The 16,430-nt window shown below is 40.5% G+C and overlaps 1 protein-coding gene across 2 annotated transcripts in view; it reads right to left on the bottom strand.

Annotated features, from left to right (window-relative positions):
- Window positions 1-1,291: 1,291 nt before the first annotated feature.
- The window catches only part of dag1 (dystroglycan 1), a 43,093-nt gene continuing 27,954 nt past the window's right edge, over window positions 1,292-16,430 (bottom strand). For both annotated transcript variants that reach the window (XM_073843947.1, XM_073843946.1), the window contains exons 2-3: window positions 14,196-14,731; window positions 1,292-7,018 (exon numbers count right to left, since the gene is read on the bottom strand). In XM_073843947.1, the coding sequence (XP_073700048.1) occupies window positions 4,736-7,018; window positions 14,196-14,525 (2,613 nt within the window). In that variant the 5' untranslated portion in view covers window positions 14,526-14,731 and the 3' untranslated portion in view covers window positions 1,292-4,735. The remainder of the gene's footprint in view (window positions 7,019-14,195; window positions 14,732-16,430) is intronic.

The raw sequence follows: 16,430 nt of genomic DNA, 5'->3' as shown, positions 1-16,430 counted from the left end.
AAGAACATTTCAGTGAACTGTTCTTAACTAAACAAACAAACAAAAATGTTTGAATAACATTTTAAAAATCTAAAGAACCTTTTTCAACTATATAGAACCTGTATTTGAAAGGTTCCATGGATGTTCACAGTTCTTCATGGAACCATCAATGTCAATAAAGAACCTTTATTTATTGGTTCCACAAATAACTTTTCAGGAAACATCTCTTAAAAAAATGACATTTTAAAAATCTAAAGAACATTTTTTGACTATAAAGAACCTTTTCTGCATTTGAAAGGTTCCTTTCAGTGAACAGTTTCTAAAAGAACCATTTTGAATAACATTTAAAAAATCTAAGGAAACTTTTTTGACTATAAAGGACCTTTTCTGCATTTGAAAGGTTTCATGGATATTCAGGGTTCTTTATGGAACCATCAATGTCAATAAAGAACCTTTATAGTTGAAGGTGCTTTGGGGAACCAAAAAATAAAGAACATTTTCTGCATTTGAAAGGTTTCATGGATGTCATGGAACCATTGATGTCAATAAAGAACATTTATTTTTTATTTTTTGGTTTCCCAAAGAACCTGTCAGAATCTGAACAGTTTAACATTCTAACAATCTAAAGAACCTTTTTCGACTATAAAGAACCTTTTTTTTTCGCATTTAAAAGGCTCCATGGATGGTCAAGGTTCTTCATGGAACCATCGTCAATAAAGAACCTTTATTTTTAAGAGTGTATAGAGAAGAATCCTGGAATGTTTTCCTTAAAAACCTTAATTTCTTTTTAAGAAAGACATGAACATCTTGGATGTAGGAGTAAATTATCAAGACATTTTTATTCTGGAAATGAATCAACTTCAATTAATTCCAATATTAATTCCAACTGTATTCTCAAAAAAAGAGAGTTTTATTTAGATTAAAATTGGATTTCTTATGTTTTATGCATTTTTATGGAGAGGAACATCACACAATTCTTACTTTTATGCTGTATAGATATGTATAAATGTATAACTTTAGTTCTAAAGTTATAGATGAATTACATTTGAGACCAGTCGTTTAAAAGTACAGTACACAAAAAATGTGTAAATCTAATGAAACTGAGACAAACATTCTTGTTTGACAAACTTGACAAGTCAAATTATTTTCAGTGTTCATCGACAGTACATCGCAAAACCTGTCAGTATATCTTAGTTGTTTGAACCAGGAACATTCTTTTACTCCTAAATCATGAATATCATGGTTACCAGGTCAGACGGCAGTCACTTTGCATAAAACTCTCAATCATGAACTATCAAAGAACCCACACACATTCCCGGTGAGAACACTTTTTAATACAAGATTCAAACATACAGTGTCTGGTGGCATAAATTAACCAACGCTGTTGAACATGAAAGAGAATGAATAGTGTTTTTTTTTTTTGTTTGTTTCATCATTATGTTGGCATTGTATTCGGTACTAGGTTGCACTTCTTTGCAGCATCTGGCCTCAAAGGTGTCTCGCTCAACATATCACTGTCATTTCCAACACCTGGACCCAAGGTCGACCTCAGCACCTTTATAAATGCATTGCTTAAATGTTCAATCTTTCGCCGACTCGGCTTGTCTTTGCAACACAGGTTGAGGTTGCACACTTTGTAACATTGTTAAAAGTTGGACAACATGTTAAAAAAAATTAAAAGAACGAAACTCATATACATACAAAAAGAAAACATACTGACCGTTTCCCCAACTTGTACCATTTAATGAGCCTTATCAAATTATAAAAGGATGATAGTCCAGTTTTAAGAATTAGGTATTTTCATATAGTAATCAAACTGTTTTCCGAAGGCTGAAAATGTATGTAAGGCTGACTGATTTGACAAAAACAACATGGCTGTGATAGACTAAAGATTAAAGATTTGTGAAAATATACATAATATTCTAAACATTCCTAAAAGGGACGGAAGGGAAACTATCGTATTTTTACTCGTTCATCATTGCTTTTATTCAAAACTGTACGAAAAAAAAAAAAATTGACACTAGCAAACAACAGCCATCTTTTAATCTGCATCTTTGGTTTTTCCACCTAAAATATTCAGAGTTGTGCTGATGAGAAAGCAGTAGCTTTACTGCGACAGACTCGTTGCTACATAAATGTATAAATAACGCATTGTAACACCGAAACAAAAGAATCCATTAGAAAAGGCCACAAAAAAGACAATATTAAGCATTTTGTTGGCGATTTTGCTGTACACTGCAAAAAAACAACAGCATGTATTTCTGTAAAAACAAGATAAATTTACTTGCAAAGCAAAATTGTGTACAGTATGATGACTGCTATTGTTTTTGCTTTCGTTTCTAATACAAATCCAACAAAGTTCGTCAGATTCTGGGTTAAAATGAATCATTTTGCTTCTGTGAAAAAATACAGAAAATTACTTTGCAGTTTGTCAATGGCGTACCACGATGAAGTGCGTTTTGCAATGATTTTGTACCTCCATCCTACTGCATCTTTGCAAGACCAACACTGGTACGTACCAATGAAACATCAAATCAAACCTCCCTTGATTTTGGTTTACTGATAAATCTGTTAAAAGGCTAAATGGAAGCATTAAAAAAACGACTTACGCACCCAAAAACACATCCATACATGACCTCCTACGTGGCAGAACAATTCAGTCATCTGGGGTTGTCAGACTTGAGGTATCACAGATCTTGCACGCTACTCATACCGACCAGCCATGACTACGCCACACCTTTATTATTGCAAATGTCACTTTTGAATTCAAACCTCAAAACAAAAGCGTAAAACAAAACAAAAAAAACAAACAAAAAATACATAGGACATCACAGTCCGCCTTTTCCATTTTGTTAAATAAGCTGAAAGCAAACCACCTAAGAAAAAGACCCATGAGGAAAAGCTATATAATGAATCAATTAACAAGACTAAAGTTTTACAAATTGCAGTACACTATATATTTGTTGTTCTTAATAAACAATTTGAGGCTGTATCAAAAACTTTGTAAAAAATTAGATTGTGATTTTATCAATCTTTCTCTTTTTTAGATTTTTCTTGAGTTTTCCCCCCGATGATTTTTAAATGAAACCAGTACTTTATTCTCTTTCCATTCCAAGTCTTGCTTCTTTTTTAATTTTTTTATAACCATCACTATATATAAAAAATAATCACCCCTCATCTAAAACAAACTGTAGTTTTTTTTTTTTTTCTCTATTTCTTTTTTACCATATCCGATTTACACACGTTTGGACTATAAATACAGTTATATCCACAGGCAGAATATTATGTACAGAAGACACTTGCTGCGATACCACCAAGGCAAAATATGGCATTCAACTGCAAATATATAATTATGACATGACATTTAATAAACAATACCGTCATGTAGAGGATGGGTCACCGTTATCAAAATCTTCAGTCTTTATTTTGAATTATTTTGAGTGGATCCAAGGCATATACTCCATAATCATCACTGAAATATATATATATTTATATATTTAAAAAAAAAAAAAAAAAACATAACATAAAAATAAAAGAAAAAGGAAGAAACAAAGAAACTACAAATCATCCGAAACCCGAGCTTGTTCTGATTAAATCAAGTCTTTGAAATTGAGCAATCTGTCTCAATGACTGTCAGTAGCTTGAGTCTAACTGGTGAAACAGTATATTGGTGGTTTTGACTTGAGGGTGCAGAACATTGTTCCTGCTGTTTTATGAGAGAATTACGGATGCAAAGACCCCGTCAACCTGTACAACCAATTAAATGGCAAGATTTCTTCATGGCCTGTGGGAAATATGATTAAGTGAGATCAATACCGGGCTTGGGCCTGTCAGGTCAAAGGCAGAATCTGCATAGACGACTCACTCGTGAGATTACCTCCTCTAAAAGTTTCACATGGCTGGGAAGAAACCACATAGCACACATCTCAAGTCAGAACGCACACTGCGACATGTTCACTCAGTGATTTAATCATTTTTTTCATAATCGAGGGGTGTAAAATAGTGTTTATCTCAGTGTAATACTTAAAAAAAAACAAAAGTAATAAAAATATATATATAATAAAAATTAAAGATGATCTAACATAACGTTCAAATATACAGTGGATTAAACAAATCTTTCGTTTTGGCTACCTCTTCTTGTAGTGATTTAACTAGACATGTGAATAACAATAAAAACAGTTTAATTTTGTGTTAAAAGGCAAAACCATAATGAATCGACATCCCACGACACTGTCTGCATGGCTGTCCAAGTCCCTCAAGGCCATTCTTTTATTCCCCTTCTGTTATTGAATTTCTCTATGAAACCTTTTGCACCTGCAGTCAGCTTTATTGTCCGCTTATATTATTCAAGATTAACGAATTCAGAAGATAGAAAGAGTGCTGTTAGGCAAGGAGTTTTGATTCTGAAAAAACGTGAAACGATAAAACAAAGAAAATAAAAATCAAAACGAAACCAATAATTAGTCAAAAAGCCCATCTAGACACAAAAGCGCCAGGACTGGAGGGTACATCCCCAACAGTTTAGCAATAACCAGAGTAGTCAGAGGCTGAGGTTGTTTTTGCTGTCCTTTGCAGACTATCCACTTGCCCCGCCCTCCCACATCTCCTTAAGAGTCCGGTTTAACAAAATCATCCCATCACATTCAAACCCCAAACAGCACCCCCCGTCTAAAAATCCCGTAATGCAAAGAAACAACACACTGGTGTGGAACTACAAAAGTTCCTCATCCTCCTGCTCCGGAGGTTTCGGCAAACATTAGGGTGGCACGTAAGGGGGTGGAGATCTGTACGGGGTCATGTTCTTGGGGCGGGATCCTTTCCCCTCCATTGGGGTGGAGAAGGGCGGAGGCGGCTGGTAGGGAGGGGCATTGGGATCCTCATCGTGTAAAGGGGTGTACTCTCCCAAAAGGTCCTGGTTCAGAGGTGTTGTCTCTGGACTAGCCATGTTAGGGTACTCTGGTGGAGGAAGCGGAGGCTTTTCCTCTTGAAGGATAAGGGGCATGCTGGAAGATGGGGGCGGCTTAGAGTCATCGAGCTCATCCGCAAAAATAATGGGCACTCCTTTTTTGATGAAAGTCGCTTGGTCTTCTATAGTCAGCTTGCCCTTGCGCTTCTTGCGGTAGCAAATCATTGCAATGATTCCGGCTATCAGCAAGATAGCTGCGACAACCACTGCGGGTATGACGGTGTGAAGATACACATCATCGTTGCTTTGCCTTCCAGCGCCCACAGCGGGAGTAACAGGAGAGGTTGTTGGATCTGGGATCTCACCTAATGGGACAAACATGTAGTTGCGACAGCTTGCTGTGCCTCGGACGGTGATATTTAAGGCCTTGAAATCTGGTTCCATAACGTGCATGAATTGTGGCGAGGGTTTACCCTCGTTATTAGAGATCTTTCGGCTCAACTGTTGTATTTGCTCTTTTGGACAGGGGCTTTGCTGAAGGCTGTTGTTGGTCCACTCCACTATGATAGAGCCCTTCATGATGTTCTTCAGGGTGACGGTGCTACTGTTGCGATCACCGAAAGACTGGGCCAGTTTCTTAACGAGAAGGATCTTCTTGTGAACGTCATTGGTGACGGTACGAGCATCCCCGTCAAACACAGCAGTGAACAACACTGGGGGTTTAACACTGTTTCCCCACCGATTGACACGGACCTCAAAGGCATCTATTACGTAGAGACCTCCTTTGTCAGTTGCCTGCATGAAATACTCATGCTTTCCTTCATGCTCCTGGTCTGGTAATCCATAGAGCAACTGGCTTGTGCTATTGAACTGTATCCAGGAATCGTCTCCGACCACATCGTTGCCCTTACGCAGGGTGAGTCTCAACTTATCGGTAGTTCCGTCCTCTTTGTCAAAGAACGTATCGGATGGAACCTTCACCTCAAAGTAGGTGCCAACAAAGGCATTTACCTGATCGATTGGGTTTCGCAGTTGGGGTTTTATATTGCCATCAATTGGGATAACAGGGGGTGTTGTGCGCCTTGGCGGCTTGGTTGTGGTGGTCTTGGGTTCTCTTGGTATCGGAGTTGTCTTGGGTTTCTTTGGAGGTCTCTTTGTTGGTTTCCTGGTGGTGGGTGTTGCTGGGGTCACGGAGGCTCCAACATATACAGGCCTGGTCATGGTGGGCTGAATGGCGATAGTGCTGGTGGTGTCTATTACTCGTGTTGGTTGAGGGGGACCTAGGGTTGGAGTGTAGGCAGTGGGATAAACGTTCCGGATGGTAGGTTTCACAGGAAGTGGCACAGGACCACGAACAGGTGGGGCAGAACTGTCTGAGGTAGGAGCGATAGAAGGAGAGGTCGGTGTGGGAACGATACGGATGGGGGGCTCAGGGTAAGTTGTTGGGGGTAGTAATGAGGGAATGGGAGTGGGGGTGTTGTTGAGCTGCCTTCGCACCCTTTTGGGTACATGGGGCTTTTTGTTAGCGATATGCCATCCAACGACTGGATATCCCAACTGTGCAGACATGGTTCCCTCTTTTGCTGGAACCTGAACACTGCTGATATCAGGAATGCTGCTTTGATCCAGACTACAGCCAAGTTTCCAGGACAAAAGGGCTCCGTTTTCAACAACCTTCTTGGCATTTCCTGGTCCTGCCATAAAAGCGGACATGTCAAACAAACGGTTGTTGACCACAGGCAAAATCTTCATGTGCTGAAGCCCCATGCCGGAAAACTTTTTCATGTTGCCAAGTAGTTCCACCCTCTGCTTCGAGCTCATCTTTGTAAGGTCAGCATCCAGAATGACGGTAAGCACAGTAACAGGCTCCTCATTGCCACAGATGAAAGGTTGAGCGTCATTGCTGGCTGCCTGTTGAATCGCAAGCTGAAAAGGGTCCGTATCAGCATGCTCCTCTGGGTGCACCTCAATGGAGAACACATCTGGGCTTTGGGAGACTTGGCTCTCATTGGAAACAGAAACAGATATGTAGTGAACGCCCTTGTCTGTCTCTAGAGGAAGGCCTTGAAGTGTGGCACTCTCTGCATCCCAATGCAGCCACGCTGGGAGCACATCCTTGCTTGCTTCTGTGATCTGTAAAAACAGGAGGAGAAATAACGATTACTGCAACTGAATGACTTGCATCTGAAATGCAACAAGACAAATGAGCTTACAGTGATGCCAGATATGCACTGCCAAGTCAAACACTTAAAACCTGAAAGTAAATCCCACTTTATAATGTGACTAATATCCAACCACATGAATCAGAGTTGTCTATGATGCACCATTTTTAGTTTTTGTATTCAATCTTTCCTGGTTCTGAGCACAAAGTCAGTATCTTGAAATTCAGTAAGACTATAATGAATGAGTGCTCTAAGAGTGGCATAGAGCTCCCTGCGGCATGAGATACTCCACCAGCTGGAGAGCCATTCAATGAGCGCTCAGTCAAAAATAACCAATAATGAATCAATGGCATTGAGATGATCCATTAACACAAACAAGCCTCTTTGCAAATACAAAAATACATCCTTTGCTTCCAGCCCCTTAATTTGATTGTTAACAAATCCTGGTTCATACATTATGTAAAGCCAGTGCTCATGGGTCGGGTCATTAAAACTCAAACCAGTGCACGGCAGTCTCTAAGGGAGTGAGGGCATCAGCAGCTGGGCTTTTTATTTCAATTGACAGGCTTCGAAGGTTCAGACACAAAAATCCACCAGCACCACACCCCTCTCTGCCTTTCGCAATCTTGCTTTTGAATGTTCCCATCAACCAGTCAGAGCATGTGTGCGGGTTTGATTGTGAACCTATTTGATCGCTTAGAAAGACATTAATAATTCAGGTGGGAGTCTAATTATAGGCTGATCTATAGTCTTGTTGATTGATAGTGTGCTTGAAACATCAACACTGTTGCACTTCAAATGGTACGTGGCCAGCACAGAACAGTGGTATTTTAGAAGTTTAAAGGGTTAGCGCATGCAAAATGACAATTCTGTTATCATATGTGACCCTAGTAAGTGTCCATTTTCAATCTGAAATTGAGATTTATACATCATCTGAAAGCATTTGATGTATGGTTTGTTAGGATAGGACAATATTTGGCTGAGATACAACTATTTGAAAAATCAGAGTGCCAAAAAAATCTAAATATTGAGAAAATCGCCTCTAAAGTTATCCAAATGAAGTTCTTAGCAATGATATTCTTACAAAATATCTTCATAGAAAATGAACTGTACTTAATATTCTTATGATTTTTTTGGCATAAAAAAAAAAAATAATAATAATAATTTTGACCCATACAATGTATTTTTGGCTACTGCTACAAATATACCCGTGCTACTTAAGGTTTTGTGGTCCAGGGTCACATTTACATGGCCGCAGATCTCAAATCTCATTTGCTTTTACATATATATTTCAATAGAGCACCTTGGCAAAATAGCATTTTGGTTACTAAGCTGTAATAAACATTCAAACCAAAAATGATTCACATAGTCTACTTTTAAGGTGCTTTTTCTGATGTACATCTCCATTCATTTATACTGTATGGAAAAGTGCAGCATGAACATACTGCTAAACATCTCTTTTTGTGTTCAACAAATGAAAACGTCAAACAATCTGGAATGACATATTATATTTTGGGGTTTAACTATTCCTTAAAAACACAGAAATGGGCCCCAGTTATCAATTATAGAATGTGTCAAACTACGATCAATTCTGGAATCATCCTTCAATTAGAGAATTGATTCTGCACTGCCACTGAATCTATACTTACGTTTCGCCTCATTATCTGTAAAAACCACAGCAACATCTAACAGATATACAGCATTGGCAAAAAAACCTTACATATTCTGTTTATAGTCAAACTGATACCATCCCTGCAATGGAACATATGGCACAGATGGCATGAGTCTACTTTCTGGTGCCTTTTCAGACCTTGCTTTAGAACAAATCGGAAGGTTAAGGCAAGTCATCAATGCTGCCTTCTGAAACTAGAGCATCGGTGGCAGAACACACACATACACACAGCCACACACACAGCCACACACAGACACACACACACACACACACACACACACACACACACACACACACACACACACACACACACACACACACATTTTGGGAACCACATAGTTTCCATAGTGATGATTCATGCAACCCACACTAAAGACAGTATAACTTCTGCCAAAAGCATGTTTCTCTTGACTTAAGTGAAGAAAGCAAGGAAAGGCAGAAACGGGTGCAGAGATAATGTCAACAACAAGAATATTAGCGAGTCGTTTTTTCTTTCATATTTCAGTTGCTGCGGCAAGCCTGTCAGGATGCTTCCGAATGGCACATGCGGAATGGGATAGAGAAATCTGGATCCCAAAAACATTCCTTATGATTTTTGGCATGAAAGAAAAATCTATAATTTTGACTGATACAATGTATTTTTGGCTATTGCTACAAATATACCTGTGCTACGTAAGACTGGTTTTGTCATCCAGGGTCACAAATGGGTTTAATATGTGGAACGCGGCACTTCGGTATTTTGCCGATTACCCGACATGGGCAAAATGCAATCGAGAATTTTTTTTTAAATTGAATACTTGAATAGAATCTTGCAATCGTTGCAGCCCTAATGTTAGCCTTAAAAATCTGCTAAACTTTTAAACCTGTTGTGCTGTTGAGCAACTGATGACAGAATTTTCATCCCATCAACAACCCTCAGGACCTCTGCGATAGGGCTGTAATAGCAAAATCCAAAAAATGCCTGATGAGAAGAATAAACTTTTCCCCGCTGAAATGAAGGAATTACATGGATGAATCGCAACTCCCTTCGTTGTGGGTCGAATAAAGCCACCCATTGTTAGGGCACGCTTGTGGGGGAGTCTGCAGGAAGAAAAGATCTCATTGTTGGGATATGAAGACAGCTGAAAAGATAAGATTCATAGTTCTGAAGGAGTAGGCTCAGGCATGTCTTTGTGATATTAGAGAGAGAAACGGAGACAAAGGAGGCGGTGGGGTAACCGGCTTGGAAAATGTGAAGAGGGAGAGCCCTTTAGCTTGGCCAAGCAGATGTTTACGAGAAATGACTAACCCATTTTCTAAGGTTAAAAATTCATGCAACTCCACTCATGTCAGGCTCTGAATACATTTGCAAATGCTAAATAAAGGGCTGTCACATTTTGAGGAGCCGAGTATTTGCACTTCTAATTTGGAGACGGAATGACGACAGAGTGATTTTTGAAAATAACCTCACCTAGGGAAAACGGCAAGCCTTTTTACAGCGGACTGTGGAACATGACCCACTTTTATGCCGAAAATTACAAATGAAATGTGGGGTGTGCTTTCAGGTCACTTGAGAGAGGGATTCACAAAATGTGCAGCTGAGCTGCCCATCTAGCAGAAATCAAAACAGGCTTCAAGTAGCCAATGGCAGTCCATTTCATCTAGGTAAATTAAAGTTCTCAAATGAGCGCCGAATCAGTTTACTGACATTTTTTTTTTTTTTGAAAAAGAAACAGAATAAAGGCTCACCAGAAAAGCTGCTGTTTGTTTATAATAAAACTTTAAATTGCTATTTGGTGAGGAGGGAACGTCAGCTTTTGATCCATGCTGCGGAACAAGCATGAACAAAGGAGAAAACCGTAAACGTGCACAGGGAAAAAAAAGAGATAAAACTCATGAATGGCAAGCAGCATTCTGTATCGCAGATTGGTATCGAAACATGGCCGTGTTATGAAAGAGGGAAAATTACAGCTCTCCTGGCCTTGTCATTCATGGTGGACAGGTGGAGATGGGAATATGCAGGAACTCGACATTTGAATTCAACATAAGGAGCCTGCAGAAAAAGGGATAAATACTAAAAGAGGGGCTTATTTATGGTGTAAATCCACAGAGCTCCATTTCCTGAAACAATCACAAGGAGAACAGTCAAGGACACTTAACTAGTCAACCCCAAGCTGCCCTCTAGTGGACACAGCGGGAAGCGCGATGTTGATTCATTCACACAAGCCAAGGGCTGTGTTCTGTTCCCTTTGTTTCCAAACCCACCTAAAATGAGGCATTACAGGACCTTGTTTCTGAAAACGAAAGGCTTGTCCAGACGGCCGAAAGGGCAGTGGTGCGGCAGAGTAATTCTAGCCTGTGATGACACTGGCACCGCAAAAGCTGGTTGCTATGCAGAGAGAATCATAACAAATACAGACGAATATGCATCCTCGAGACCCAACCGGAGCGATCTTGAGTTACATGCGTCGCCCCTTCAACGTACAGTGACTCATATTTCCAAAGCCGTTTTATTATCAGCTGCAGGAATACAACTTTTCCACTGCCTCACTGCTGAGGCTAATTAGGTTTCAGTGCCAGTCTTTGTGCTGAAAAAGGGAGGGGCTGGGGAGAAGACGAAGAATCCTGCCGTCACGGACGAGTGTGAAGAAGCAGGAGGAGAGGAATTCAGAGAAATGAAAGGACGAGTTTGCAGAGTCGTTTAAACAGCAACGACATTAGCAGCAACTTGAAATGATTGAGCGTTCGTCAATTGGCTTTGACATTTAAGACTGGAGCTTTGTGCTTTTTTCATTTATGTTCAAAACAGGACAAGGGGGATGTTAAGATGAGCTTAGCTTTTCTCTCTTTTAAGCGTATCCCCTTGGTTCCTTTTGATAAAATGGAGGCAAGAAATGTAAAAGCATGAAGTAGGTCAGTGACTTCAAAAGGATCTTTTGCACAGTAGGTTATTTATGAATATCTGAGGGTCCGAGCATTTCGTGGAATTCATACTGATGGGTCCGGTGTGAACAGAGGGCTTTGGACTTGACAAGATACTATAGAATAAGCGTTAAAGACCAACTGCAATACTTTATGCCAATTATGCTAGGAGAATTAAAAGATGTGACCCTGGACCACAAAACCAGCCATACGGTTTTGTGTCAATTTTTTTAAATTGAGATTTATACACTAATGTATGTTTGTTAGGACAGGATAATATTTGTCAGAGACGTAACTTTTTGAAAATCTGGAATCTGAAGGTGTTAAAGAAATCGAAATATTGAGAAAATCACCTTTAAAGTTGTCCAACCTAAGTTCTTAGCAATGCATATCAAACTCAAAAACTAGGTTTTGATGGAACATGATCTTTACTTAATATCCTAATGAGATATACCTCTGCTACGCAAGACTGGTTTTGTGGTCCAGGGTCACATATAACATCAACTGAAGTATTGGGTGCAAACGAGGGATTCTAATCTGTAAATACATTACTGTCATATGCTAAGGTAAGCACACTATTACTACTGCCAATACCACGTGTGAAAGTTACACAAAATCTCACACGTATGACTAAGACCGAGGCTATTAAATCATGGTTCAGGGACTCCCAGAGGGCATAAGGGGGGTGCCAAAAATTGAATTCAAGTCCCAGTTAATTTTTTTTGTAAAATAAGCATTACTTACACTATATGGGAAGAAACATGAAATCTGTTATAATTTTACTTTTAAGCAATATTCTATTTTGTAAAGCTAAGTATGAATCTGATCAAGGTAGTGATGTTGGGCATTTTACATTAATTGCAAAGTGATAACTTAAGGCAGTAACCACATAAACACATTTTGTTTGTGAACTTATGTTCCGCTACTCTAACTTTTAACTGTTTTTGGATTTTTTTGGATCGTGAGTCATTAAAGCTCGGTAAATATTAGTCACGGACGCAGAGATTTACTTCAAATTTTACCAATATGATTACTCACTAAAAACTCCCACAGACTGTTTTCATGGCATTTTAAGTCTTATTTTGGCATAACAAAGTGGTTAAGTGTGTGAGTTGTTTACTCACTTTTTAATTAGTCCTCCCATTAACGCCATTATATTTTTCGCTAAGAATCGTTTCACGAATGCAGAATGTGCATGAACATAAGAGGCGGAATTTATCGCATGAACCAATCATAGCCGGACATAACCAGACATATTGCTCTCATTCATACCCCCTAACAAACCCACCGCACACTTTAGAGGGTCTGTTAAAACTCAGTGGGCTCAGGTGAGGTGAGAAATACACGGACTTCCGCTGTAACTTTACCTGCTGGTGTCGCTGTTAGACAATGTTTCTTTATAAAAAAACAAGTGATTTATTCATGTGTTACTGTTATATTTTGTAATATTGGTGTTGGTTTATTCATTTACTCATTTATTTCTCATCCAATATTTTGAGACACAGCCTTTCTTGCCTTCTCAGAGGTAACGCCCCCTATATCAAAAATACATTTTTAAACACTGCAGGTGTTGTTTTAATCCATTTTTGCCCCCAAGCCTGACCCGCTACTTCTTCCTAACACTCGAAAATTATTCATGGTTTGCAAAGCTGATTCTAAACGCTGTTAAGGAATGAGAGGGGAAGTTCATTGTGGGCTAATGGTCTGGACAGGTCTGAATGGCTATGCAAGGGAACAGCTGTAGGCAGCTTTAACTGTTGGGCGTTAGATTCTTTGGCACAGCTGTCAAGACAGATTTTCCGAAAGTGCACAAAGGGGCTTGTGGTTTCAACTTAAAAATGCGCTTGACAGGGCAGAAATGATCCAGTGAATGTAGGATTACACAGAAGGCCTGGGAGAGCCGCCCAACATTCAGACGGGACAGAGAAACACAATGGACAAATAGGGACAGGGGTCATGCTTTTAACAACAGTTGACATGGACGGGTTGGTTAAAAATGTCTCATAAACTGCTGGGTGGTCAACAAAAGACGGATGGTCAGGGCCGCATTGTGTTTGCACCATTAGTGCACTGCCTGGTTCCCAGAAAGAAAGGAATGCAAGCTGACAAGATGATAGAAGCACACACCTTGTTGGGCTTTATACAAATAACCAATTGTAGCATCAACCACACAAAAGCAGAAAATAAATTCCATGCCCTCACAGAAATTTCGGTAAACAAACAGATTTGTTTACGCCGTTGATCTAAATGTAAAGTGCCCCCCATGCATCAAGCCCGCAGTTTCCCGAGAGCACTATGCCATCAAGCATGCGGACCACGTGTTTGCAAGTAGTATTGCGTTATTACAGGGACCAACACATTTTATGGTCCATCAGTCATAAGGAAAGCGTAGAATAAGATTTGAGCAGTGCTTGGGGCAAAGTCACGTCTTTTGCACTGACTGAGTACACTGGCTGGTGAGTGTCGATCTGATATACCAGGGACGATCCGCCGAGCACCAGAGGACAAATTTGTTTGCATGCATTTGCAATGCATTTTGAAGGATGCCATGTGCTTCGAAGGAACAGCGTCTCACCTTTACTGTGTTCCTGGAGTTCTTTGCTTTGATGGGCACCCGCATTTGGAACACCCTGCCCACCACTGCTGAGGAGTCTGGGAAGCCGCTGGGCTGCGACACGGCCGCAACCGCCGCTTCCGCCTCGCGTATGTCCGACAGCACCGCCGAGTGCATAGACGCCTCCAGCTGCCTTACGTCGCCTAGAACTTCCATCGGGTTCTGATCCCAGGAAGCCCGCACTTCCGTTACTGTCAGCACCATAGCGATCAGCAGCACCAGAAGAGTCCTGTCCCTTTGCCCCAGCATGGGGCGTCCCTCATCCCGGAACTCTCTGAGTTTATTGCGCATGCCTGCTTTTATTTTCTCTCGCTCGCACAAAAGAGGACGTCCAGTTGAGGGGGCAGCATGCACCCCGCTGAGTCCGAAAGAACTGATCCTCTTTTCAAAAGCTCAATCCTCTCCTTTTGTTCTCGATGCCGGCCCCTTTTCCCTCCTTTTGTGAAAGTGCCCTCAGTAGTTCTGAAATCCCATAGTTAAGGGGCTGCCTCTAAGACCTGCATTGAGAAAGAGAAAGAGAGGAATTAATTAACAAGCATTTCAATAGCAAAAGACGACACTGACATGTCTGACCAATGCATCTTCAGAGTGATGTGTCATGTTGGCACCGTAAATGGCCTGAGTAGGGGGGGAAGCTTCGTATTTGTCCGGGTTTACCCAACCATCTGCAGGTTCAGAGGTTCGGAAGTGGGCGTTTACATAAGACACATCATTGCATTCAAAAACAACTAGATGCAACAGACTAAATCTGAGGCCTTGAGATGCATTATCAAAACTATTTTTTGCAGCTAATAATAGTTTGTAGGACCCTTTAAAGATTTACGTTATAAAAAAAAAAAAAATCTGCATCATTACATATTTTGGCCATTATTTCAATTATGTGAAATGCACTTGGTGAGCTACTGGCGCTACCTGTTGGTATTTAACCACAACACAACTCGAAATACACAAAATACTGATACGATGACTACAGCTACTGAAAGAGCTTACAGGTGATGATGGATAAGCATAGACCTAAACCAAATCCATACCATCAATTTTTCCCACAAGGAGTCTAAATGTCCCCGGATATTGAGTGAAATCCGCACTTAGAAACTCCTTCAGTGGCTGCGGCGCCATGACAAGCGTTGTCATGACAGGACGGCATCTAACTTTTCTTGTCTCTGCCATTTGTAACCTCTTTCAGTAGCTGTGGTCGAGTAAAACCCTTAAAGGCGTCAGGGCTAAAGTGGAGAGAAGAAAGACGCAGGTCTTTATGATGTTTTATTTGTCTATGGGCATCTTCTCATTATTTTCACTAGGAAAGTAGTGAAGACTTACATCGCTTCTTTTGTTGCCCTTCGACTGAAAATTACAACCACAAGCCGCACAATCGAAATACATGTCATCAAAATAACAGCGCCCCCATAGTCCACATTTATGCATAAAATTATGTCTTCTCCCATGGATTTTTCAGTAAGAAACATAATTACTGTTATATTAAGCTATAATGTCTTAATACCCGGGGTTTCCTTTAAAAACACAATGCTCGTGTGTTGGGATGCATACGAGGTTAACTTGCTGGCTTAACTATTTGTTTGTTACATGACAATTGCATTAGTCAATTAGATCACAACCCAATTCAAATACCAACCGAGGTATCAAATAAGTGACGTATCATTACAGTGCCGTAAATCACTTTAGGTTAATGGTATAAGCCAGATCTTCGGTCTCTGCCAGCGCTGATGTTTCGCACTGCTTGCTTACCCACACGCACACATACACAGGTGGATCAAGACTAATCTAATTACCATTCACAGCTTTCTCTCCCTTTTCGCCTCTCACACTGTGCCTTTCATTCGCTCTCTGCCTCATTCGTCACCGAACATGTCCCTGAAAAAAAACAAAAAACACCCTGCACTGGAAGAGTAACCCGCTCCATGAGTGTCGAAAGAAATGGACGGAGACAGGGGGTCAGTCCATAGCGACCGACTGGTTCAAACACTTCAGAGGAATGCACACCATCTGAATTGTCTCATGGGGGGGAGAGCTCTACACTCTAGAGGTTTGTTATTCATGCAGGTCTTTCATTCAGAGAGGAAGACGAAAAAGCCTGCGGTGAGAAGAGGGATGGGTTTAGTGCAGGGTGGGCTGCAGATTTTATGCATTTGAAGAGGGAGCTGCTCCGTACAATGCAGCTGATTTCCCCTGAGAACT

This window comes from Garra rufa, chromosome 7, assembly GCF_049309525.1.
Source record: "Garra rufa chromosome 7, GarRuf1.0, whole genome shotgun sequence".
NCBI lineage: Eukaryota > Metazoa > Chordata > Actinopteri > Cypriniformes > Cyprinidae > Garra > Garra rufa.
The sequence above is the reverse complement of the archived record's forward strand: the minus strand, read 5'-3'. Positions and strand labels throughout refer to the sequence as shown.